The sequence below is a fragment of the Nematolebias whitei genome, chromosome 6, assembly GCF_014905685.2.
Source record: "Nematolebias whitei isolate Nwh7 chromosome 6, NemWhi1, whole genome shotgun sequence".
NCBI classification, from domain to species: domain Eukaryota; kingdom Metazoa; phylum Chordata; class Actinopteri; order Cyprinodontiformes; family Rivulidae; genus Nematolebias; species Nematolebias whitei.
Genome location: NC_056503.1, coordinates 40,334,291 through 40,362,285, shown reverse-complemented (window position 1 = coordinate 40,362,285; position 27,995 = coordinate 40,334,291). Strand labels below are relative to the sequence as shown.

General features: G+C 37.9%; 1 protein-coding gene across 1 annotated transcript in view; it reads right to left on the bottom strand.

The window, feature by feature from the left end:
- Positions 1-27,995, bottom strand: part of nbeab (neurobeachin b) — a 249,282-nt gene that overhangs the window by 1,111 nt on the left and 220,176 nt on the right. The window contains exons 43-54 of the mRNA XM_037677882.1: positions 21,331-21,471; positions 20,294-20,413; positions 16,764-16,916; positions 13,822-13,989; positions 7,698-7,787; positions 6,297-6,489; positions 5,485-5,556; positions 5,196-5,351; positions 4,622-4,792; positions 1,932-2,033; positions 1,508-1,704; positions 897-1,048 (exon numbers count right to left, since the gene is read on the bottom strand). Of these exons, the coding sequence (XP_037533810.1) occupies positions 897-1,048; positions 1,508-1,704; positions 1,932-2,033; positions 4,622-4,792; positions 5,196-5,351; positions 5,485-5,556; positions 6,297-6,489; positions 7,698-7,787; positions 13,822-13,989; positions 16,764-16,916; positions 20,294-20,413; positions 21,331-21,471 (1,715 nt within the window). The remainder of the gene's footprint in view (positions 1-896; positions 1,049-1,507; positions 1,705-1,931; positions 2,034-4,621; positions 4,793-5,195; positions 5,352-5,484; positions 5,557-6,296; positions 6,490-7,697; positions 7,788-13,821; positions 13,990-16,763; positions 16,917-20,293; positions 20,414-21,330; positions 21,472-27,995) is intronic.

Below are 27,995 nucleotides of genomic sequence, written 5' to 3'. Positions count from 1 at the left end.
AGATATATATATATATATATACAGATATATAGATATAGATAGATATAGATAGATATAGATAGATATAGATAGATATGGATATAGATGGATATAGATGGATATAGATGGATATAGATGGATATAGATGGATATAGATATAGATATAGATATAGATATATATAGATATAGATATATATAGATATAGATATATATAGATATAGATAGATAGATAGATAGAGATATATAGAGATAGATAGATAGATAGATAGATAGATAGATAGATATATATATATATATATTTTTTTTTATTTATATATAGATATATATATATACACACACACACACACACACACACACACACACCCAACGCTAAGATAACTTGTCTGGGGATTGTGCAGTCATTTATGTCAGTGCTGACCTTATTTCTTCAGAAGTAGATCTGTGATTTGGAAGTGTTTGGAACAGCTGAAGGATCTTTAGCCTGGAACTGCCTAAACATTCAGACTCTGTACCCTCTTGACTGCAAAGGTCATATAATTAGGTCAGACTTTTCAAGCCCCAAGTGAACCCTGCCCATGCTGTTCAAGAACACTGACTATTAACCTATTTTAAAAAAAAAAATGCAAACTTGGTAAACGAACTGCTGACCTGCCAATAGCAGGTCAATATACAATGTGTGTATAACATATGTCTTATTGTTGGGTTCCCAGCATTTCATGATAACAAAATTCCCTGATTCCCTGAAAGGCACCATGAAGGGATTATTTTCAGTTAACTCTGAAAACAGGTTCAAGCTTAGCCACTTCTACTTGGTTAAATGAGCAGTCAGTTGTAGAACAAAATACTGAATCAGAAATTTAAACATGATTTATATCAGATTTAAGTGTTTATATCCATCATAAAACACCCAGCCTTACCTTTGATCATGTGATAGGTCCATGGCTCGAATGCCTGCATCACAGCCTGGATAAATGTAGAGCTTTCTGAAGTCACATGCCTGCCACACCTCCACGATGCCATTATCTCCCCCCGTCACCAGGTTGTGCCCATCGCTGCTCAGAAGAATTGCCTTCAGGAGGGATAAAGAAGAGTTCAACTTGTCACCTCTGATTTAAAATCCTCTTTTAATAGTGTTCTTTCTGCAGAATGCAAATTATTCACTGAAATAAAGTAAAGTACAGTTTGACAATATGTGGCAACATTTTGCGCTAATTTTTTGTGTGCTGAATTTCTAATTTGTAATTGCTTCAGTCATTTGAATATTTATCTTAACACTAGGATAAAATGATTTGTTGTGCATGATAAAATCTAGAACACATATGGTAATTGTTTCAAGCCTATTGCACATGTCAGATTGACCTGTTTATTGATTTATTTACTGTTAATGAGATTGTTCAGAGGATAAGCAGGGTTTTAGACTTTAATAAGGTTTTCTGAGTGTAAGCTCATGCATAAGATTTAAACTCGTCTCGTATATACAAATATATTCCTTTCATGATTGGAGTATGCTAATATCAAATCTCTTTACCTTTGTGGAATCATTAACCTCCATTTGTGCCAGAAGCTTTCCATTAATGCTGAAGTTGCAGAAGCAACCCCTCTCATAGTAGATGATGCAGTGGCCTTCGCTGGACACTGTGATGAGTCGTGGGCACTGGTAGTTATCTGGTCCTTCCAGAGCCCGCAGTAGGTCCCCTGTTATGGTGTGGACCAAACACGGACCCTCTACCAAACCAAAACACGTAAGTATGAACCACCTGTCCCTTTGAGCTCTTAATTTTTCATCCAGACATTTTATTTGAGAAACTGGCTAAACAGATGTATTCACTGAAATGACAAATATCATTGTTTGCTCATATCAGACAAAGGTTTCAAGTGTTTTAGATAACAGCACAAGTGTTCCTGATGCTCCCTTTTCTTGAAAGCTACATGAAGAGGTGAAGTTCACTGACCTTTGGCTCCACTGATGACTAGGCCCAGTTCTGCACAGACTGACACACATGCTACTTCTTGGTCATGACCAGTCAGAACTGCTCGTGGGGATGGATAGTCACCTAAAAGATGAGTTACATTTATTATAAAACAAACTAATAGTAGCTTCCAAGTAATTATTTGTTAAATAACACAAATAAAAGTCCTGCATTTGTTACATACACCTACTAAAAAAGAAGTCCTGTTGAATTGTTATGTAAATGTATGGATAGCTGTCAAACAACTTGATTTCACCCCACGCATCATTTGATTGATGATGGCTGGGAGAGAGGTTAGTGAGGGGTGTTTCATGGCACCTGGAGCCACTGATCCTGACTACTTGCTACAATGAGAAAAGTATTGGTGTCTCTTAAATTTGTTGATCACAAAATTCTCATACCTTAAATCTTTGAATATTTAATAACAAAGGAATGCAAAAAAAAGGAGAGAGTTATATACAACATTTAATAAAGGATAAATTTACCAAATAGTAATTATTTATCATTAGAATTTTTCCTACGTATAACATTTTAAAGTTTTGTTGTATTTTTAAAAACTTTGTAACTTTTAGAAACATAGAAAACTTGTGCCAAAGTCACATCCCTGAATATACTGAAGTCCACAAGAGACATTATTTTCAGTTCATGACAGAATCACCATAAAAATATAAAGTAGACATGTGTTAGACACCATCTTCATCAGTAGCTTGGTATGTCGCCTCCACAGCTGCAGCTGTCCAGCCAGTGAGCTGGACTGTGATCGATGCATCGCAGTCCCTTAGAGACCAGGACCTGAGCAGCCCTGTCAGTCCCAGCGCCCTTTGCTGAGGGAACTGAATAGGACAAGTGTCAGAAAAATCCCCCAGGGAGCAAAAGCAAGCTCACCTGCCCAACAAAAGATTCAATCATCCTGCATCAAATATCCCGTCTTGTGGTAGCCCATGGGACAGTGGATTCAGCCACCACAATTAACCTGGTGCAAATATCCCCTCATACCAGCGTGATGGGCCGAGTCTGAAAAGCCAGGCAATGATTGAGCTGGAAGTTGCTTTAATTATTACACATTTGATATGCATACATCCTTTTAGGGATGGGTGAAATCAATTTCTTGCTCATGCCACACCTGAAAGATGAGGGAGCGGTGGTCCAGCACACTGCTGCTACACACTCACACAACCTTTAACAAGCATTACAGAAATTACAACAGCCATGAAATTAGGGTATTAAACTGAGGCCCACCAATGTGACCATATGAAAAGGTGATTGTGGTTTATGCTGTATGGCAAAAATTTGCCACCTAATTAACAGATTTTTTTTTTTTTGCTGCATTGCATTGTGACACACAATTTGTGTATTCTGGGCTAATTTAAATTCCTCTATTTCTACCGTTCCTATTTTTTAGCATGTGACGCTTCAGTTTGTCCTTTTGTCCGCTGAAGATAAACTGTAAGCTGTGGAAGTGTGAATATCAGGGGCTTACTGTTTTCCTGCTGGAGTAACACAAGTGTTGTTGCCCCTTGCTAATTGGAGGCATCCAAGCTGAAATTCTTAATTAACTGTCAAAGCCTCAGTAAAGTTAATTAGAGGACACTTGCAACTAATCCAGAGCTCCTAAAATCTTGACAATTAGAGATATAGGATCACCAACTAAACACAATATACTACCCAGAGAAAGAAAATGTTTAAAACACTCTTTTTCATTTTTACCTTTTCTTTGAATCATAAACAGTACTATTGTACTAATCTATAACAGTTATCACCAATCTCAAAGCATTATTTTGAGTGTTAAGTTTTTCTATTCATACAAACACCTAATTAAAATAAAGAGGAGAAAGCACACTAGAGGCAACCAACCTGAATGCAAATATATTGTTTTTGATCTTCCTTGTGGCTTTAAGGCTCAATATTACGTTTGCTCTTTTGTAATCTGACCATTTTTGTTCACGTTACTTTCTTTTAAGCTATCAGACTTAATTCCTTTTGTTGATTTTATTACTTAGTAGTTTTTGCTTTTTCTGTTCTAGTCATGATTATAGAAATGAAACCAGGAAATAATACAGAAATGTTTTTTTATGAGACAAATGAAATTTCTCTAAATGTCCCTAAATTTCACAATTAGGAAAGGAGACTCATTTGTTCATCACTGAATATGAGTGAGGAAATCAGGAATTTGCAGGAATCTAATTTTTTATGATATAACATACATATACATCTTTGTAAACATTACATGAAAAATACAAATTCACATTTATGTCTTTGTGAATACCTACAGCCAACTCAACATACTAAACATAAAAGTACAGAATTATGTTTCAGAAATCATCTTTAAAAGAAGCAGCACTACACACAGTTAATGAATTTATTATAACACAAATATAATGCAGATGATTTATGGTCTCTCTATATTACTTCATTTATATGAAATGTCCTTCTCTGGTGCAGATCAGAATAAATACCCCCAATAGATTTCTTGTTTAAAAAAAAATGGGCACATTTTTGGTCTTCAAGTTTTAAAATCAGGGAACATATTCCATGTGTAAAAAAAATAAGTAAAATAAACTCTTAGCTTTGTTTAGAACCTGGATTCCCCCCTCCCCCCCCCCCCCCCCCCCACACACACACACACACACAGTCTGTGTGAGCATGCATGTCACTTTCATATGTATTCTCACCATTACTGGGATTGTCGCCAATGATATGATGGCGCCCACTCCAGTACCACAGCAGCAGAGTAGCATCTCTGGACCCAGAAACAATGTAGCAGTCTCCACCGATGTAAGACTCCGATCTGGCCAGACAGATCACCACGTCCCAGTGGCCAAAAATGATCTGAGTCAGCTTGCCTTTGGAGAAGAGCGAGTACATGGCATTCAGCACTGGTATTATCTCTGGTTTGGACCAGCTGACTTGGTTTAATTTTCTGACTCATTTAGGATGAAAAACTCAAAGAGGAAAAAAATAATCATAAACAATAAAAACAAAAGTTTCAATCTTCAAAGAAATCTTCATTTTTGAACAACTTGCAGCGGCCAGCTGTTTGACACAAACATCTAAGCAGCATCTTGTACTCGTAGCAGCATAATCAGAAGAGAATATTTCTCTGGATACAGTACATTTGGCTTTTTTTCCTACACAGTATGTCAGGAGAGAGTTGCACCAATACTGTATCATTACTGTCATAACACTCAGTCCTCCACACATCAGTGCACACCTCTGTAGGAAATAGAGTTTTACACTATAACCTACCTGTCTCTGAGGAGTACACACGGAAGCTCTTGTCCCAGAAGCCACACACCAGGATGTAGCGGTTGTCAGCTGTCACCACAAAACAGTGTGTGGTGATTTGAATGCTTTGGTCCACTAGGTCTGTGATCTGACGCTTGTTGCTGCCAGTGTTGTTGGCTGAGGAGAAGAAGAAGAAAGAAACTGAGGTGGCACATGCAATTTTTAACTTTTTGATCCCAGCTCCTACAGCTACAATAATTATTTATGGAAAATGTAAAATTTTGTTAGTGACTTTCCCTCTTTTACTCACCAACCAGTGAATCCATCTCTATGGGGAGATGATGTGCCTGTTCCAGAGAGTATCCTGGTGCTCCTCTGAGACCTGGACTCGGGTATAGATGCACAAAGCTTTCACTAATCACTGCATATTTATATGCACAAATACACATTTGTTCATAATCTTTTCTTAAGATGCAAATATTAGAGGTCAGTTCATTTTACTATGGCTATTTTCCACATTGTCAAATTCCATGAAGTCATTTTACTCAGGTGGACAATATTCTCGAGTCAATTTTAAATTAAAATCATGCTTAAAAATTGCCATGACTTTATCATTCTTATTTTAAAAAGTCAATTTTTCCCCCTCTGCAACAGGATGGTAAGGGTGCTGCAGCTGTGTTCATTAAGCACAGCCACACAATACAGACACTTTGGTCTTGAGCTCCACGCATTTCTACAGTGACAGATGGGAATGTGTGAGGAGAATGTGGTGCAGTTGTGGCCTAATTGCCAAGTAACTATTGCTTTGGCCCTCTGACCCTGAGGTGAGGTGGATTCTTAGGAAGGGGATTTGTGGGTAAGGTTGTTCACACATGTCTGAAAAGAAACATGTGGAAACATTCATGGTCCGCTTACCTGAAAGGTGCTAGCTGCGCGCACAGACAGCTTGCAACAGCTCTATTATGAGCAGTGGGCAGGTTTTTGTGTGTGACTGTGATGAAGTGATTTTGCAGCGCCACTGCTGTGGTAGGTATCACATGTGGTGTGGCACACTTTTTTTTTCAGAGCACATGTGTGTATGATTAAACCTATCACCTCCTATGTGAGTTTGGCTCCACTCACCTACAGTGTTGTGCCATCGATTGACGGCAAACAGTCGGCTGCATGTGACAGTAACCACAGCGGGTATGGTGAGATGGGGCAGGGTGTTGGCAGCCACATGGGTTACTGGCGAATTGGATGGAAACTTCAACACCATTATGACATCCTGCTGCATCTGGTCTTTGAACATGAGAGGACTCTGTGGAAGGAAACACTGTTGAGTAGAAGAGTGAAAGGACAAAAAATGGAAAAAAAAAATGGAGGGGCATGATGGGGAGAGAGGATGAGCACAAGGGGAAAAAAGGAGCAAGACAAGAGGGAATGGAGAAGATGTAAAGGAGAGGTATGAACACGAGAGAAAAATAATGTAAGAAGGATTAGTGTGGCGATTGGAGGACCAACTAGGTTCAGAAACAGAGGAGAACTTCATGCAGTGTCACCACTGGACAGTTTTCTGGCAGGAGATTAAGACAGAGGAGGACAGAAATACTGGGATGAAGGAGACGACTCACATGAGATGATTCATACAGAAAAAGTGTGTCAAAAACACTGACTGAATTTGAACAAGGTTGTACTTTTAAAAATATATTCATGTTTTAATTGCAAATTCTTTTCAGCTTTTACAACTCATAGTCACTCTGCATGTGTGACAGGAATAAAAGCAACCAATAACAACAGTACTGTTTGGGTTTTAGCTCTCATCTTGATCCATCCATTATCTTTACCCGCTTCTTCCTTTTTGGGTCGCGGGGGTCACTGGTGCTCACATCCAGCTAGCACTGTGAAAGAGGCAGGGTACACCCTGGACAGGTCTCCAGTCCATCACAGGGCCCCATAGAGACAAACGAGACAAACAACCATTCACTCTCACTCACACCTAGGGACAATTTAGAGTTACCAATCATGTTTATCAAGAATCCAACATTAAACTCCTCTTTGGCAACAACAAAGAATTAAAGTAATTTTATGAAGATTTGTTGTTCAGTTATTTGTATTGTCTGTAAATAGAGGGTTATGTGTAGCTAAGGAGAGGAAGGTTATACTGTAACATGGATTGGATAAGGAAAAGCAGCCATAGTATGGAGAGGGTAGCCTTTAAGGCCAGTAGAGAGCACTGTTCACTTTAAACTCTGAACCAGCTAGAAAAGACTGCATGCTACTGGTACTCCAAACCTATTGAGGGTCTATGACCTACATGAGGTAAAGACATCACAAATATTCCAACTTTGTTATAAAAAAGTAGATATAAAAAAAAAATGGAAAGAAGTGACAACGCAGATTCATCTTTTGCAGATTTGTGTCTATACCTTTAACAACTTTCTCTGTATCACACAATAGATTTATCCATCTTTCCTCCCACACATACACACACTCCACATCCGAAGGTGCAGAGAATGTCCCCAACATGCTCTCTATTCTCACCAGGTGCATGGCGGAGCTGCGTGGAGGATGTGGCTCGATAAGCAACTGGGATGGCGTCTGTCCAAAGCTCTGGATCTGCGCCTCTGTGGCCTACGGGGGAGAGAGAAAGAAGGGAGAGAGTGGCTGTCACAATCAATATGCATCAAAGTGATGGGTCAATGCGTTACTTGACAATGCAAGCAAATCCTAACTCAGCCGTGCCTCTGAGGAAGGGTGGGGGGTGGGGTGGAGTTAAGGGAAAGGGGTGCACTCCCAATCCGCCTGGGTGCTCCCCCTTCCCCCACTGCCTGCAGAGTCATCCAAGTGTTAGTATGGAAGAGACAAGCCTTTTCCTATTAACATGCTTCAGTTAACCATTCCCATTTCCAGGAGCAGGGGCCCCGACTGCACAAACGTTAACCTGGAGTGACATCCAGCTAGAACTGCAGCAGGCCGGCATACTTTCAGATGTTATTGTGCTTGAAACAAAGGAGAAAATCATGTGTGTGTGTGTGTGTGTTTGTGTGTGTGTGTGTGTTTTATATATACACACACAGAGAGAGATAGAAAACACAACACTAAACAAGTAAGGTGTGGTTAGTCGGTTAGGTAAAATAGAATAAAGAATGATTTATGGGGTACAAACTCTGAGCCTATAGAAGATTGTGGCTAACGAGGAGAAAAACCATAAACAATCAATCAAGTCATATAACAAGAAGCAGAAAACAATAGCAAATACAAATAAAACTAATGCTATTTTTAGAAAACAATTTAAATTTACAACTAATAAAATAAATCTCCTGTCTTGTAACGCGCGCGCGCGAGAGAGAAAAAAACAGTAAAAGCTGCTGAGCTTGACTGAAAGCAGGGCAATCCAAGGAGGGAGTGATTGATGTGAGTGGAACTACTTCCACCATCAGAGGAGCTTGTAGATGTCCGTCAATGCCATTGTGCACAATGGAACATACATCGCTCAGCCTTTCTTTTGCCCCTCTGACTGCTTGGGTGAGTGGCCCTCATTTTCCTCAGCCTGTACACACCACTCAGTATCAAAAGGACCCGTTGGGTAGCACATGCCACAGCAGGATATATGGCACTGGAAACTTGGAGGTGATACAGATTTAGGACAGGCCACCTGCAAGGCACACAGTTGCCCCCAACCCCAATCACTCCATATTTTCCACAGCACCAAAAAAAAATAAAAAAAATCACAGTCCACACACAGATGAGTGCTACTGGATAGTTGTCAAAATTGTGCAAGAGTCGGTGAGTGCATTTGGCAAACATGAGGTGTTTTTGTTTATAACACAGTCCATCAAATAACAAGCATCTGACATTATAGATATTTAAGATAGGACTGAGGTCACAATTGCTTTGTTAAAAAAATACAACAATAAAAAAGGCTGAAAGGGAATGTGGAAAAACAATATTTATCACTGAATGACTCGTTTTGGTATTATTAGACACATTTCAAAGAGCACAGTAGCCATCTTTCCTTATGCATTTGTTTTAAGAGTGGGTTGGTGAAGAGGATTTGGCATGTTGAAGGTGAACCCATGAACTTTTTCTTTCAGAAAATGATCCAAACATGTCACCATTTCTCAGCTCCTTAAACACTAATCCCCAAAGATTTCTGTCAAAATTCTACCTGGATCAGAGGTGGAGAGTAAATAACAGGTTATTCATTAATTTAAGTCACTGCAGGCTTTGCTTTTTGGCTCATAAGTGACACTCATTGCTAAAGCCATGCAGATAATCTCCCCTTAAAGCAAAAAATACACTGCTTCAATGAACACCAGACATCTAAAATTGCATCTACTTGTCCGTGTGACTTTGTTCGCATTCAATTTTGGAAGAACCCAAAAAGTTCTGAAGTGAATAGCTGCTGTTCTCTGTGGATCTACTTTTGGATTTCTAAATCGATGACAAGGAGTCCAACGCAGGATGAGCTCCCATCACAACCCTCCGGTGCACTCATGCGATGCAGCAACACAACAGCTCTGTCACGCAGATTGCAGACATGGCCTTGAGCTGACCCAGTAAGCAGTGTGGGATCATGCTGAATCACACCAGTGGCAGTTACAAACACAAACCTTCTCCTTTAACCTTAATAAAAGTCATAGATTATAAACAGCAAATTAAGTTCAATAACTAAAGGCTTTTAAGCGATGCAAATAGATGAAAAAAACAACAACAAAGCAATTAAATTGATACAGAAACCATGCATGTACAGAAACCTGACTGTTTTCTTGTGTGATGACACAGCTGTCCATTCTTTACATGCCACTGAAAATTATTTTTAAAATGAGCTTGTTTGGATTTTAATCCTCAACTTATAAAAAGAAAGAATTGCCTTGAGGGTGTTTCTTGAGTGACAGCTTTGGAGGTGGCGTGCACAGCTATATGCAACAGCAAAAAAATGTCTTCAACAATATGTCCACCTGCAAGTGACTTCCTCTAAAGCAGCTTTCATCACAGATGATGCAAATTAAAATCTATATGTTATGTGAAACAGAGACTGTAATGTCAAGCATTTGAACAGTTGCGTTCCACCAGCACCATTAGAACATCAAGGTAAAGTCAATTTAAAGAATGTCAACTGCCTTCCAGCTTGTCATAAAGCTAGCTACAATGCACTTTGCTGTCTTTGTTGATTCAGAGGGGGCAGGAGGGGCAGCGGCAGGAGAAGCAAGAGTCCCACTGATGAATAATTTGTCTGTTTACTTCTGAGTGACACGGTGGGGTCTAAATCAAGGGGTTGCTGTCATGTTTTTCCATAAGAAAAGGGTGTCAGGAGAGGCATCGCAGCGAAGGACTGCTGTTCCGGCAGTGTGCCCAGTAGAGCTGTCACTTCTTCCTCAACCACAGACCAGAGGGTCTGGCAGCATGTCAGACGGTGTCATCATTTTCATCTGACACGCACAAGGAAATTATCTCTCATGACCTCTAATTTCTTGACATTTCAAATGCCTTAATTGTTGTGACTAATGCCAAGTCTGCAGTTTCACCTGGCAGGCTCAGAATGAATCAATACCTCAGAGTCAATCACTGCATTTCAGCTGATCTTAACCTGACAGTCACTGGGCAAATGTCCATGCTCCACCTCCTTGACTCATCCAGGGAAGTCACGGTCTGGGCTATGTGGGATGGTAGGAGCAGTTAACAGTGATGAGCCTAAAACCACAACACATCAATCAGTAAGTTTTAATTTGCCAAAGATTTTTAAACTAATTATTGCTCTGATCGAGGTGGCAGCTTCTGTTTTCTCCTCCCACGTTTTTTTCCTTCCTCCTGCTCTGCTCTCTGTCTGTCTGAAGCACCTGGGTCTCATCTCCCGAACATAAATTAAGAAGATTATGGATTTGGTATCGTGGGTGTTCAACTCTATTGATAAGATTTTTTTCATCAAAGCGACAAGGTCCTGGGGAACCGGCATGTCCAGCTGAGACTCACGCTGTGGCGTACGTCATGGATTCGTGGGGAGTGTGGCAGATGATGTGCCTCTCTGTTCTGTCTCAAGAAGATGTTGAAGACGTTTACATATTTGGACTTATGATAGCAGGGACTCTGCTTTTTGGCATCGGCGGGGCTCTGTTTTATCGACTTTTGAAGAAGACACCGGGAGCAGTTTTGGGCATGGAAAAGCTCCCGAGTCAGTGTGAAGGTCTGGTACTTGCTGTGGGAACTTTAAATCGTCTGGTCTACGAGCTTAACCGTAAGGTGGAGGCGATTGAGAATCGCAGACCACCTGCGGCTTCTGGGACTCGTCAGCGTGGTGGGTTTGACCTTGAAGGAGACTCATAGCATGGATCAGTGAAACTTAATTCCACGATTAGGCTTTTTCGGAACCAGAACGCCAAGATGGACTCAAGGCTGAAGAAAAAAATCTGTCTGCCTGAAGAAAAACAAAATCAAGCTCATCTAATCTGACTCCCAATGGCCTCGGAGACGGGCTGACTATCAAATTTCTCCTGGGACATGAGTACCCAAGGACAAAAGCTTCATCTATCGCACCCCCTCGAGAACTCTCTGTGCAGGCTTATCAGAACTGCTGGCTGAAAACAACATCTTCAGAAACTGTGGCTGATCTGACAAAAAAAAGCTCATGGACAAATCTCAACACCTTGATGTCAAATGCAAATGTAATCATGTTTTAATTGTGCTTGCTGGTAGAGTTTTTTGATGTCTCAAATCATGTCCTGATAGACAAGATGTGAAAGATCTTTTTTTGTAATACCACTATCTACCCTCATGTTTCTCCCTCTTTTCCTATCTAAGATTATTATCTGATAAGGATAAAATGGCCGCGCTCTCCTGTAGTTGCAGCTTCGTGCACTCCGCCCATCTTTCGGACGACTGTACGTACATATTCGCGTTGTACCTCGGTGCAGTTCCAATAAAGTTTATTCTGATTCTGATTCTGAAAAGAAATTGACAAATTCCAATTAAATGTTTTGGTCCCAGCAAATAAAATAACCTTTGCAAGTGGTATTTTCAAGCAATAATATATAAATGTATACATATTATATATACATTTGTGAACATAACTTTACAAAAATATACAAACAAAAAAACAGTTTGGGAGAGCAAACTTCTGACAAGGTGGGATAGACACAGTTCTTGTACGTATTCAGATCTGAGTGAACATAAAAAGTTCATTCACTTGTACACCACTCAACCTTTGGTAAAAACGTAATTAAAGGTGCAGTGGGCAAGATGTGGAAAGACAGAGTTGCACATTGCATCACACTTTACTTACAATTTATGCGTGGTCACAGAAAATATAAAAACAGTACACTTATCCCATAATAGGTTTAACTTTGTGCTGGGCTACATTACAGAGATAAGAGAACAAAATGTTATGAGAAAGACCCATGCCATACTCTGTTTCATATTCAATATACAGGTCATGTCTGTAAATCAAGGTTCTCAAGCATTCCACCTTATAAAATAAAAGGTCAAATTAAAAATATATATTTTTAAAATTTTATGATTTTGCCTCGCTGAAAATCCTTTTAAAAATACTGTATTGTAAGATAAATGCTATATTGGAACTTTATCGACTAGTAAAATAAAGAATCAAACGGTATAAAGACTTGTTATAAACAGTTTTCATATGAATTTTTCATCCATCCATCATATTTTACCCTCTTCTTTCTTTTCGGGTCACTGATGCCAATATCCAGCAGTCACTGTGCAAGAAGTGGGGTACACCATGGACAGTCGCAAGTCCATCACAGGAAAATATGAATTTTCATTATATGAAAAATTGAATGTATCTCCAGTAACGAGTCCAAATAGAAGACTTACTATTATGCAACTAACTGACTAACTAGTGTCATTTCTCGTTACAGTTACAGCCTTTGTAGTTTGAAACAGAATAAATCAAACCTTGTCTGAAACATTTCCTAACATTACGAAAAGCAAACCTTTCACAATGTGGTTTGATAATTAGATGAGCCAAATCTTCTGCAGGTGATTTGCATAGTGGTCACTTGATAAATAAAGGCACCCCTGGAAGTGACAGTATATAAATGACTTGTTTTGCAGACAGCAGATGGTGAATATCACAGGGAGAGAAGGACTCACACTGGAAAGTGTCATGATGCATACCAGCTGCTGCAGTCTCTAGTCTCCACTTCTCTTGCAATTAAGCTGTTCAGTAGTACAACCCAAGCTAAAAGTTATTCAGTTAATTTGTTAAAAAAAAAAGAAGATTCACTTTTTAATGTATGCACTTGGTGACCATTATTGACTGATCAAAGAGCTCAGTGCAATCATTGATCTGAAAAACGGAAAGAACATTAAGAAAATTACTAATAAAATAAAATAGTGAATATAGAAATCTGATGTTTAGCTGAGTGCCATAGACTCATGCTTTATTTTGAGGTTAATAATGTCATCAATAAAGAAAAAAATCCCACTAATAAAGCAAACAGTGAATTAGCAATGCTGCCATTTGCATGCATGGTACATTTACTGGACGTAATAACTGACTGACAGATCTATGATATGGAAGCTGCTGGAGCTAAAACCCTTTTCAAGGACAAATAGATACAGGAAGTTATGTGCATTGTTAATATTAGAGTGAGGGAACAGTTTCCATGGTGACATGTATGAGTGTGTGCATGTATTTGAGCTTTACCTCTCTGAACAAAGGGTCAGTGATACTGTCCAGGCTGATGACGCCTTCATAAGTCAGGTAATGAAATACGTTGAGGGCACGCACTGCCTCTGGGCCTCGCTGTTTGTAGCCGAAAATAAGGTCAATCCACTGATGTAGCTGACATGACACAAACTCGCTTTCCAGAGCCTGTCAGAAGAGTACAGGGCAATTAGAGGTGAGAGGAACACAGTGCCAGGGCCAAAAGACACAAAACAAACTGAACTTTTAAACACAGCAAAACACAGCCAGCACATAGTATGTCATTGTGATATTACATTTGATTTTCTACATAACAAAATTGGAGAAAAAAATAATACAAATTACATGAAAACTGCTTTAACTGCAGTGACACTGTGCAAAATATAGGTAGCTTAAAAAAGTGTAATCTTAGTGATTCAGCTCTGACCATCACATGATGGTTGTGGATCATGTCAGCATTGAAAAACTCTTCAAGAAAATCTTCACATATTGTTAATGTTTAGCATAGAAAGTGGCTGTTATCATAATGAACCGGCTGAGAAGATGATTGCACCAAAAGATGCCTTGGAAAAATTAGGGAATTTAATTCTTTCATCTGTGTATCTCCATTAAATTCATGAAAAATATGGGCTCTTGCCTCTCAGCCAAGATAAAAATAACTCACTAAAATAACTGAAGTATTTAACCTTTATACTGGCACAGATATTACAGGAGAAGCAGAAAGACAAGTTCTTGCCTATTAATTTAATGAGCCAACTCAGGGCATGCTTCTCACATTCCTCTGTCCACTTAAAACAGTATTTTGCAAGGAGACAAAAAAATTCATTCATTAATAACAGTCTATTGTCTTCAATGTCTGTCTGCAGATGAAAAATTGATTTAAAAAATGTAAAAGGAGTTTGCGTGTGTGGGCGTATGGGTAACAGTGATAGATTCAGAATAAAATTTTAGAACCTATTTTAAAGTACCTATAGTAACCATGCAAAGGAGGTTATTGGATTGTTCCAAAGAATGGTACAACATAATACCCATGCATGCTGAGGTGAAGCTTTGCTAAAGAAATTTACACTCCTCCCCTTGCGTCAGGAATAACAGCCATTACCAACAAAGCCTTCTCGAGCACACAGAGGCAGAATTTGCCACAGGGCATATCACGACAATTGAAAGTGGCACATGCAAAGATGGGAAGTGGGAGGAGGAGGGGAGAGAGAGGAAGAAAGAAAGCAGAGGGAAGGGAAAAAAGGGAGAGAAAGGGGGAGGCAGTCAAAGAGATTCACTGACAGAAATGAAATAAAAGAGGAAGTTAGTGTGGGCTAGCTAGGGAAGAGAACAAAAGAAAGAAAAAAATGTAGGCAGAGGACTATGATTTTCTGGGTGTTTGAATGCACTGAAATCTAACAATGGAAGGCAACATCACACACATCCCATCAACAGTGAGAAAATATCCACTGAGAAATATTTTTGCCATTTGCAATTGTCCTCTTTTGTTGTTGTTGTTCTAGAGATGCAGACATGTCTGTAACAGTTCCTTACTTCTCCCATTCCCTCCCCAGCTCTGCTAGTTTACAAGCTTGATTAAGCTCAACCAGGCAGTGTGGGTAGAGCAGGAAGAAAGGTCACCTGCATAAAACCAGCCAAACTGTGTCACTCCAGCTGAAAAGGTCAGCAGTGTTCCCACAGCGTTCCTCCACCTCAAGTCCAAAAACACAGTGGCCCCTAACCTCAGGATATATTGTTTCCTCCAAGCTGGTTTTGGAGTAGAAACTACTCATTTCACCTAAATTAGAAAGTATAGGCACGCCAACCAGGGTTCTCTCTCTCCCTCCAAAATTATGAAACATATTTTGGTTGCATTGCATATAATTTTAGACCAATGGAAATTGACGTTTCATTCTGAATATGCCACTGCTCAAGTTTCAAACATTAGTTACAGTTCTGATGGCCTATAAATAACTTGAATGTCAGCATTTGTTACATAAATATAACCATTCTGGGAAATCAGATTTTACCTGAACAAATGTCTCACGTACTGTTCTTCAAACGTGTTGGGAATCAAGAGTCAGCTGTCTGTATTAAACAGATGCACACATTCAGGGAAGAGGTCCTGCTCCCTACCAAAAACATGGGGCCAGACATTGCAGAAGGTAACACTATAGTACCAACTTGCCCTCAGCCTTGAGCTTCAGTGACATTGGGGTCGGGGGTGCAGTAAGAGTTCTGAGCAATGTGCTTTATTGGACAGTTCATGAATAAGACAAGAAGACACAGATGTATTGGAAGATCAGAATAAAGAGTTGGGAATTGATCTAAGTGCTACCACGAGGATGAAAACAAAAGTAAGAAGTTTTGTTAGAATAAATATTACAAACATCACTTATGAATATGGATTTCCACAGCAAATACAAGTTGCATATTGTTTTAGTAAACCTGTTAGAAATAAAATAAAAATGGGCAATTGTCCTGATTTAACTCATAGTAAACATGTAACAGATTAAAAAATAGGTGGTATATCTGAATGTTTTTATTAATATGCATGCTTTTATGCCCATGTTAGTATTTTTTTTCAAAAACATTTGCCTTTGATTTACATTTAATCTTTATTACATGGGTCAGTAACATGTTTAAAAACATGCTTTAAAAAAGTTTTATTTTCAAATTTCTGATACTTTATCACAAGTTTGTTAAAAAAATTCCTTAGTATATTGTATATATTTTTAAATTTGCATTTGCTTTATATAATATGATTATTCATTATTATATTTTTCTAAAGACAGCCTTAGTAACAAAAACTAAAACAATATTCTCATTTTCATATTGACTTTGTTACACTGTGTTTAAATAAAAATAACTATGTATATATACATAGAGATTTGTAGATTTTATATACATATAGTAGGGTTATTTATTATTTACTTTGTTTTCTATCCGACTATAAGGCTTACCATTCTGTTTATCCTAACAAGGTCCTCAGGCTTTTTGGCCCATGCCGGCAAGTCGACATCACAGATCATGTTTCCATCTTCCCTCATTCCAAGATGGTAGCCGTTACTGTTGACAAACATCTCGGGAAGATAGTAAAACTCGGGAATCAGTTCCTGAGAAAGAGAGATGTTCATCTGTTACAACTCACTAAAAAAGCTGAACAAAGCTGAACACAAAAGACAAACCTGTAATTGCCAAACATCTCGGCAGAAATGAACAACAACCCCAACTGTTAGTGCAGAGTGATCAAAAGAAGAAGAAGAAAAACACTGAAAAAAGAGACTCTGTATCCCACTGAGATGAAGTGGAAATTTAAGGGGAAAGGTAACACAAACAAACTGAACAGCGGGCCATGAGAAGGTCGTAGAGAGGTGCTAGTCCAGTTATTCCAGGCAGAGGTGTTAGCTGTGTTAAATGAAACTGGAACTGAGTTGGGTTTTTCCTCCCTGGTCTCTGGGCTCTTGTGATGGGGTCAGGACCTTGCTGTGGAGGGGAAGTCAGCTTGGTAAAAGAGCCCCATATGTAAAGCCTGGCATGATTTCCAACACGGAAGAAAAGGGTAAATATTTATCTGCACTTTAAGACAAGATTATTCCAACAGAACTGTCTTCAGTAGCCAAAAACATCATCATGAATACTTGGATTTTAGATCTGGTTGTACACAGCATTGAAACTTTTACTATAAATGCAGTTCAAAGCACAAATTTATGAGTAGCTCTTTAAAACAAATAACATTTAACATCAGGTTCTGAAATATAAGAATCAAAGTTTATATTTTTTTCCTTTTAAATAAAGACATTGTTCTTTTAAATTATTGTTCTTTTATATAATTTCCCTCTGGGATTAATAAAGTATTTTTGAATTGAATTTAATTAAAAGTATAATATTTTGCTCAACTTCTGTCATTGTTGAGCTGAAAAGCTGCCTCTGTTTTGTGAAGCACATTGGTGAAAGAATCTAGTGCAAAAGCACTATTCTGCCTATACATGTACCTTTTTGGGCTGCGGGGGTTGCCAGTGCACATGTCCAGCAGTCACTGTGCGAGAGGCGGGATAGACCCTGGACAGGTTGCAAGCCCATCACAGGGACACATAGAGGCAAATGAGACAAACAACCATTCACTCTCTCACTCACACCTAGGGACAATTTAGCGTTACCAATCAGCCTAACATGCATGTTGTTGGTCTGTGGGAGGAAACCCGAATACCTGGAGAAAACCCACGCATGCACCGAGAGAACATGCAAACTCAACCCAGAACTACCCAGAAAAGCCCCCGGACCAGGATTTGAACCAGGGTAACCTGCTCACTGAGAGGCAAGAGCTCTACCAACTGAGCCACCGTGCTGCCCCTATAAATGAACCTACCTTTTAATTGTCTTCAGAGGTTCAAATATAACTAAAATATATTAGAAAAATGTGGGCTAATTAATTGGCCAATTGAGCATTTGGTATCGGTATGCTCATTGGAAAAACAAACAAATTAGAAATAGCTGGCTATCTCTACAAATTATATTATAGAATAACATTCAAATCAGTATCTGATCTGTTATTCATTTAAGAAATGCAGGTTTAGGTTCAGTGGCATTATGGAGATTTATTTTCCCTATGGGAAACAACATGCTGGGATTTTAGGTTATATAAATTACTAGGTTTTGACAGTATAAGCTGCCATGACACGATACAGACCAATAAGACTACCGGTCTGCTCCTGGTCAAGTTTCACCCACTGTGCAGCAAAGGCAGTAAATAAACCATTCCTTTTTATTTCCCTCCATCTCCCACATACGTAGCCATCCTCTGCACAACCACACTTTCCCTCCCCTTTTTCTGCTGCAAACTTCCTGCCGTAACTCACCGCCAAGCTGTTAAAACTGCCAGCTCCGTTTTCAAGCCACCCTCCCATGGTAGCCATTAATTCTGCAACAGCATCGTAATGGGCTAACAAGTCAATCACTCAAGCCTCCATTGCTTTACACTGTGTCACCTTAATGACATGTTTGTCAAAATCTGTCACCAGTGGAGTGCTGCTGGATTCCTTCAGACAACATAGTGTTAGTCTTTGTATGTGAGTGTGTTTATGTGTGTGTTGCTATATGCCCACTAGTTTAAAGAAAACTCTGCTCTCTTTGCCCACGGGCAGCTATGCCAGCATAGCATGACTGTATGTGTGCACAAAAATAAATGAGCAGCATGGAGCCACATTAACATTAATGAGGGGATGGTCGAGGAGGTGAGATCCTTGGTTGTGCAAAAGTGTTTCCTTTTGACTTGTTCTTTTAGGAGGTCATCCCCATCAAAAATTCAGCCTCCCTATGGCTTGTCATCATTACTAAAGAAGGGGGTTGAGGTTAATGAAAGAGAGACACTGGTTAGGAGGAAAAAAGAAAAAACAAGCTCCCCTTTAATCATGGGCCCAATGAGCTGCTCCATGACCTGGACCCATACTCACTTTGACCCTATGTTACATAATGTCTTACCATTGTGGTAGAATTAAGAGTTATTGATACTGTATTGTAATTATTTTAAAAGCAGTATGAAAGATAGAATACGTGGACAAACAAACCAAATAGAACGACAGCCATTCCACTAGTATTGACTTATAGGCTGCTCTGCCAGTAGCCCAAACCTTTCCTGTAATATGTTACCTCCTGTAATGTATTATGAAACACTGATAGCAAGCCTGCACTGTCCTTCACAGTGCAATGCTTCTCCTAATAGTTAAGCAACTGTCCTGTGTGTAAAAACAAATGCATGCAGACACACAAGTAGTTAAAAGTAGACCATATTTGTTAACATGGTGGTGTTTGACCATCAAGTTGTTCGCTAGCTCAGAGTGTTTTACCTCTTCCTCACATAAATTGTTGGCTCTCCCCCAGATCCTGGCAAGTAAAAGGCCCTGCTGTACATAAAAGACTACATTTTAAATAGCTTTTGTCATTAATGCTTTATTAATTGCCTGAGGCAACAGTACTCGATGCAGGGTGTGCTAGAAATATATGACACTTTGAGGTCAGCGCGTATCCCTGCTGCGTGTTATGCAGTGGGCAAAATGAAGGCAAATCAGCAGGGTTCAGCATTTTCAGTGAGCACTCTGAATGTGCAGAGACGGGGCTTTGTGTTTTCCCTTCAGATGCAGGCTTTGTTCAAGATTATTCTACCTTTGAAATTGTTTGGTTTTCTGAATAAAATACAAATGTGCACTGGGTGTAGCTGTGCACAGTAGTTCTTTATGATGTTTTTGTTTGAATAAGGCAGTTATGTACATTGATAAACTTTTTGCTTATGCAGTCTCCTAAAGATCTATATGCACACTGATTAGTTTTATGTATAATGTTAAATTATACCATTTATTTACTACTTTTGTTGTTACGATGAAGACAGCTGCAGTAGCTTAAAGAAGATAAAAGCAGACATTTTGATGGTTCTTGGAACACTAAGTAAACAAAACAGACCATGAGCTGTACTCCTTATTTAAAGCATGATTCTCACCTTTACATCAGATGTGTCTCTTTGACAGTTTCTCCAGGAGCGAGCAATGGAAGAAAACGTGCGGTCAGGATGGTCAAATTTGTTTTTATTGGCGTTGAGAAAAAACGTAGTGAAGGGCTCCTGCCAAGGGAAATAAAACATAACAAGATCAAAGAGCTGTCCTCAATTTAAAAATTACGATTACTTTTATTTTTTTATGATCTTGACATTTCTACTTTAAGCATCAATATTACAATGCACTTATTTAAAATTAATACAACCTTTTAAATTGCAAAGGTCACTCACTTGTTTTAAACACATGTACTTAATTTGAATTTTATGCATGCTTTTCTAAGGGATCCCTTAAGACATCTTTTTTTTAAACACTGTATCCAAACCTGAGAGAATTAATTAGTGTTCTTCCTGAGTAACATAAGGCAACAAATAATAATAAATTAGCAAATTGTGCTTTTCGAAGACTGTGGTAGCAACCATTGTTGCTTGGGGAACTTATAGCTTATCAGCTCATTAATAATGGGTAAAAATGTCAAATTTCTAGGTTGCTTTCAAGTTGCACATAAACCAACTCAGAGAAACTCAGCAGGGTTTAAAGGTCTGGTTTATAGGAAGCATACTGGAGGTACATGTGCCCCCTGCTTCTCCTCCTCAGTAAATGAGGACAGTGCTCAGTAACCTTGATGGACATGTCTCCAGCGCTCACTGGGTTGCCTGAAACACATAAACCTGTCACAGTAGCCTCTGTAAATCATTACCCAGCCACTCTTTATTTAGTTCACATATGCCGGTTTACTGGCCTGTGAAATGTGTTTTCTGAGCAGCATTGGTCTAACTCGGTCCCAGTCAAATTGAAATGTCGAGCAGCGTCCTGTGCAGAAGCCGACACACCTCAAAGTAACAGCATCATCAAGTCTGACAAGTGACAATCAAACATTTGAAAGGAAAAATAAAAAGCTGTCTTTAGTATTGGTTTGACTTAATCACATATTTGACTAATTTTGAACACAGTAGAATAATAGTAAAAGGAGGGTTGTACTCACTATTCTGACAAGCCAATGCAGGGTGGTGGCAGTGGTGGAGTAGTGGGAGTCATAATGACAAGGTGGGATCTGATCATCCTTCCAGGTCTCATAGCGTTCAGCATAAAACGCTGCTCGTTTTGGATTTAATGCACCTACAGGCTAAACAGAAAAATAAACAAATAAATGTCTTAGTTGGTAATGAAGTAAATAAATTATTTGTTCCTTATGTAAGTCTAAGTAAGGAGTTAACTTTAAGGTACAGGTAAGTTTCTTTTAGATGCTCCCTTAGGGATTTCCACAATGATCAAACTCGCATGGAAATTCTGGAAATGTATTTATTTATTTATTTATTTTACACTAGTTACCCTTTCCGAATCAAACCTGGCTCAGAATCTGCAACCTCAGGATAACAAAACTGCAGCAGATGACCGAGCAACAGCAGCAGCCAGTAAGGAAATCCCTTTAAATCACACTTTTTAAAATTGTTTCTGGTTTTAGACTTTAGTCAGAGACTGTGATGAGAAGACAAACTTAACGTGTGATGTCGGCCCTTTGATTCAATTTAATTTAATTTTCAACCTTGAGAAAATACATTGGAGAACATACAAGTTCAATATAGTGTTGAGGAATTTGCTAAACGGTGAGCTACGATGTAGAAAAAAAGAGGTTTAATGAGTCATCACTTCTTTTGTTGTTGGTTTGACTAGTTGGGAGTTTGTGAACTAATATATTTAAAATAAAATAAAAAACCACCAATAACTCGCATTATAAAAAGATAGCTTTTCACTAAAATAAGTAATATAGCAAAACTAAACTCAGAAGTCAAAACAACAATGAATTAAATCTGATTTACCCACAACAATTGGAATATACTGTTTGTTTTCTAAACACACAAGTAAAAACTCCAGTATATAATGAAAACTTTATTTTTAATATTCTGACCTATTAAAACGCCGACACCAGAGATGAACGTATGCCACAATATAGTCCCAGATGTTTGCTGTTACACTATGTGATTGGATTAAAAAATGCAGAAACTATGACAAACAAAAACCATACCAGGCACATGCAGTCCATGAGATACTTAAAAATGGATTAATACACTGTATTTTGCTTTATTGTGCAAACAAACTATTTACGTTTTTTTTAAAATGACCATTTTAACTGCTTTCTTGTCTCAGTTGAAAAGCACATTGCTAGTTGATAGAGAAAAAAATGGACAAAGTTTGAATAAATTATACAATATTTGCCTATTGATTTGTATTTTTAGGACGTTCCATCAATAATACAAAATATTTGTCCAAATTTTAAGGCATCAAGTCCAAAAAAAATCTGACTTGTATATCACTTTAGATACATGAAGACAATTATTTAGTCCCTTGTGTATTGTATCAAATAACTGTAAATAAAATAGTACTGAATAGGAAAAAATTGGTGTAATAATAAGTCTGAAGATGTAAATGCTGGGAAATTTACCAGTGAAGTAAATCTAGTGGAGGTTGATGGAAAGGTCAGATTAGACGCAAAGCTATACTCTGGGATTTTTCTGTCAGACTGCATTATTTCTTTGGAATTTAAAAAGGTCCTGCTGCGGTGACTTACGTCTAAAATTTAAAGGGGTGAACAGGATGATGCACCAAGAATGAAGGGAAACGATACAAGCGTCTCCAGCCAAATGCTGTTTATAATCCATAGATTAACCCAGACTGACCTGATTTACACCAAAAAACTCTGCTCCAAACCCAAAAGTTAATATGGTGCTCGTGTTGTCTCCTTTTCAGTGCTCTTTTGTGCTACTGAGAGTTGTAAATCAAAGTTACTAAGACTTAGGTGTCATTGTGAGATACTCCAGGTCTGCAGAACTAAATGTACATCAATTTTCTGAAACTGAATCATTGTTCTAAATATGCCAGTGTTTCTGGTGAGCATGTAGGAAATACAAATCTATGTATCTCTGAAGATTATCCAATGTAAACACAGAATCTGATTCTGAACATTTGCCATTTTAATGGTATTTTATTATTTATGAAAGAAGTAAAGAAAATAATACTAATTGTGTCTGATAAAGCTAAACAAATCCCAGTGTCAAGACTGAAAACATCAACAGAGTTTAATTATGACGATATACAAATGTAACATTATGCCTACATTTATTTGCCATCCATCCTACCAATTATTTAATTTCTAGACAAAACCTTGGAGGACATGGTTCACAATTTAACCACAGGCTGAGTAATAACCTCAATATTGTATTGGCGCTATCATGGGAGTTTTGCCCTTTGGCAGCTGTTTCATTTCCATGTGTTCTTAATGCAACAAAATTACTTCCATTAAACAAACGTTAAGTAGAGAATAAATTGCTTTCCCTGCATTTTCAATCACACTATTCAATATTAAAGCCTCAGAGGCATATTGGCAGTCAATATTAATATACTCAGTCCAACAGAATCAGTAACAGGCAGGGGGGAAGGGAAACTGGTAATGTGATCAATGGCAGCTTGAAATCTGAAAATAACCTGAAAACTGCAGCTTGGGGGTCAAATGACATGGAATAAATGCCCCCAATCTGACTCAGATGCTTACAAATGAAACAATTTTTTGCATCATTAAAGCTACACTTAAACTGAGGAAAACTAAAGCTTCTGTCAAACTCAGTGAGAGTGAGACAGACGGACTTTTATTCACTTTAAAGATGCTGGATATTATATCAGTGTCAGCACACATTCCTGAAACCTAAAACTTAACTTAAAAAAAGTTAAAAGAAATGGGGACTCTTTTGGGGGGTTTCTTTCTTTAAATTTAATGGCATTCCACATCAGTGTTAGCACAACTGAATAGACTGAAAGAGAAGTTTATTGAGATCTACATAGATTTATGGGGTGGTAATAGCCTTGCATGTGACGTCTTGGCCCAGATGGATTGGGGTGCAAGCCACAAGATGTCTCACACTCCGTCAAACTTCTGCCCGTTGGACTAATGCAGCTTAGAGCAGTGCAGCAGAAAAAAAAATCTATAAAATAGATTTGACAGAGGGGGAAGATTGGTGGAAAAGAGAACTGTAAGTAACACTTGTTTGTGTGTGTGTGTGTGTGTGTGGAAAAATACACAAAAAATACACTTAAATGATTTTAATTTGCATTGCAAATAAATATTTTACACAGAGATATAAATATAGAATGAAAACCATCTAAAATGAAATAATACATGTTATTCTGGTAAAAAAAAAACATCAAAGTTGCTTTAAGGGACATTATAAGGTTATATATAACAGTGTAAGATACATGCATGCAAAAGGAAAATTTATTATTTGCCTCACTGTTGTCAGCATTTGTCTTTACCTAAAAGAAAAAAAAAAGAAAAAAACAACACCCAACACACCTTGATCAAGAGCCAAGAAGAGGAATTTAAAAACTGACAAGGTATTTCCTATTATTCCTTCCATTTGGCTGCACATGAATGAAACTAAAATGTTCTCACAGTGTTCCCAAGTTGTTCAGCCGTGTAAGCATAAAAATAATGAGAAATATGGCATGTAGTGTGGAAATAAACATGATTTTTTTGTTTATTTACAAAACTTGTCATTGGCAGCAAAGTCATACGCAGTATATATGTTGGCATTGCTACATAGCTTTTCTGTTTCCTTAAGTAAGTCAGTTTCACCTAATTGTTATAAACTGTGCAAGCATGAATCGCAAACACAGATCTACACCAAAAATTTCTTAAATACAACAAATAAAAATAAAAATTCTGAGCTAAATACAACACAACCACTCATCATATGACAATGTCTTAGATAATTATAAAAGTTGCGATTAATTATATATATATATATATATATATATATATATATATATATATATATATATATATATATATATGTGTATATATACAAAGTCAGAGGAATGACTTGTCTTCTTTCGCATTTAAAGTGTGAATAGACATTTTTTTTCCCCCAGATTGTTTTTGTTACCATTTTTGTAAAATTGTTATAACATCAAATTAAACAACTATTATTAGTAAGAACATTTTTGTCTGAATATTTTTACATCAAGCTGCTCATTCTAGTGGCAGGTGAAGGTTCAAGGTTCAAGGTGACTATGACTTTATTATCATTCGCATCACATGTGGTACATGAGGTGGAACAATATTGTGCACTTAATGTCCCAGTTACACCCAAAAATAGCAATACAGTACTATAAGCTATACAAAAAAAAAAAAAACAACAACAAAAAAAAAAACAGTATACAAGTATCTAAGATATGAGCTAAACAACACTAATATAATATAATATGGTGTATTAAACAGCAACCTGAACATGAGTCTTTGAAGCTAGACTTATCTTCAAAAGCTTTGAATAATGGCAATCCCCCATGATTGTTTCTAGAAAAGTTCAAACATGAAAAAACTTCTTCCAGTTTAGGACAAAAACTTAACATTTTCAGACATCATAGATGTGCCATTTTGGCCTAATCAGCAACAAAAATATCAAATAAATAAATACCATATTGCAAATATATGTGCCTCTAAAGCATGTTTTGTTCCAATAACACTTAATAAACAAGCTTTTCCTGTGTTCACCTGTTTTTACAGGTAAAAATGTGATTCTCCACATTTAAAGTTTATGTGCATTTTTTGTATGCAGCATTTAAGTTAAAAAAAGTTATTTGTGCTATACATAAATGAACTTGGGTGGTTATTTAAAGTTTTTAGTGGTGTCTAACTGTCCATCTGTTAATAAGCTTTAGTCAGGCTTGTCTCTGTGCAACAAAGAATAATCACCTCTTCTGTTTCTCCTGCATATCACAGTGATCACAGGTAGAAGACAATGAAAACAACTGTATCAGACAGTTTCACACACTCCCATCTGAGTTCATTTCCTGTGTAACACCTGACCCAGTGAAACACATCAGCACAACTAAACAAACTATGATCAAACTTAGATTGGCTTCAGACCCAATCAGGATCATTGCTTGTGTTGCACTCCGAAGCTACAGGAAATGAGTGTGGCTCTTGGTGAGTGAATGTGCAGAGAATGTCTCTCCCTTTGTTTGGTTATATCTAAGCTACCTCCCAAAGAGACGCATATTGCATTTTAAATTTCAAAAGAAATTACATTACTGTATGTTGCTATGGTGCTCTGTCAGGACAAGTCAGTCGTTTTTGCTTGCCTTGTCAGAAGCAGAGCTGCGTGGGGCTCGAGTCTAATGCAATCACAATGCTCCAACTCAAGATAAAGCAGATGTGCTCCCAAACAACCTGACTGGGGTAGAAGAATAAAAACAGGCTCCATTATAAATAAATAAAAAAAGTGTGGAGAGAGAATGCTGTAATGCAGCCGAGCTCTTTCTGCAGCCAAAAAACAAACTAACTAAAAAAACAGATTTTTAAAAAAATCTGTGTCTGTACTGCTCATTTAACAGACTTAAATGTAAAATCTGCAGTATAGGCAGTGCCATGTATTATGTTAATAACATAACAGTTTGAAATATAAATTCATTATTGTGCATTTTTTCCCCATTTAGTTATTTGTAACAAGAACAGTGAACTAATAGGAGCACAAAAGCTTCATTTTGAATCATTTCCATCTTTCATTTTATTTTGCAATTAAATGGATTTCCTTCGCACCATTTAACAACTATGAGGAAGCTTCCCTCCATCTATCACGGACCTGTCACTCGGAGAAATAATCATTAGAATCTAACGAAACACTTCACTGCATAAATGCAACTGACATCCAAATATGCAGAAATCTGGCTTCAAGGCAAAGTAATGCACTGTTCAGTAACACAATTTACACCTGAGTGGATGTCCAACCAGCATCTAATTGTAGGTGTGTACAGGTGTGGGAGGACAGTTTTTGGCATATTAGACCTTCAAGCAGTTGTCAGTCAATCAAGTAGCAGCCAATCAAAAATAACCAAGAAGTGGAGATCAGGTATGACTAATCTGTGGGAAAGAAAGCTTTGTGTAGTGATAGTGTAAGAATTCAGATTTACCCAGATCTGTTACTGAGGCTTTAGTCTAAAACTTTGCTATGTTTACAATGCAGTATTTTAACATTTAAATATTGATAAGGCAGCACAACATCTAAAATATGTAATTCATCAATACAGCACTTCTGATTTATTATTAAAAGGGATGGTAAACAGGTAAAAGAACAATGTAAATGGATATAAACGGTGAATGTACAGTATTAACAAACAGCCATCATCTTTGGGATAACAAATGTTCACTTGAGATTATATATATATATATATATATATATATATATATATTGTATTTATTTATATATATACATATATACAGGTGGGCTTGTGATCAGAAGATTGCTGGTTCAACTCCCGGTGCCGACAACATCAAAATGTGGGTGGGATAGGTGAAGCACCCACACCTAACTCCACCCCCATTTGTCCCACTCTAGGCCCTTGAGCAAGGCCCTTAACCCCCACCATCTGCTCCCCCAGGCACCCCAGATAGCAGCTTTCTGCTCCACACTAAGGGCTGTGGTAGCTCGGTGGTCTGTGGTTGCGTCAGGAAGGACATCCGGTGTAAAAATAATTGCCAAGTCTTCGTGCAACATATTGCTGTGGCGACCCCTGAAGAAGGGAGAAGCCGAAAGAAAAAATAAATCATAATAAATTATTTATATTATATATATATATATATATATATATATATATATA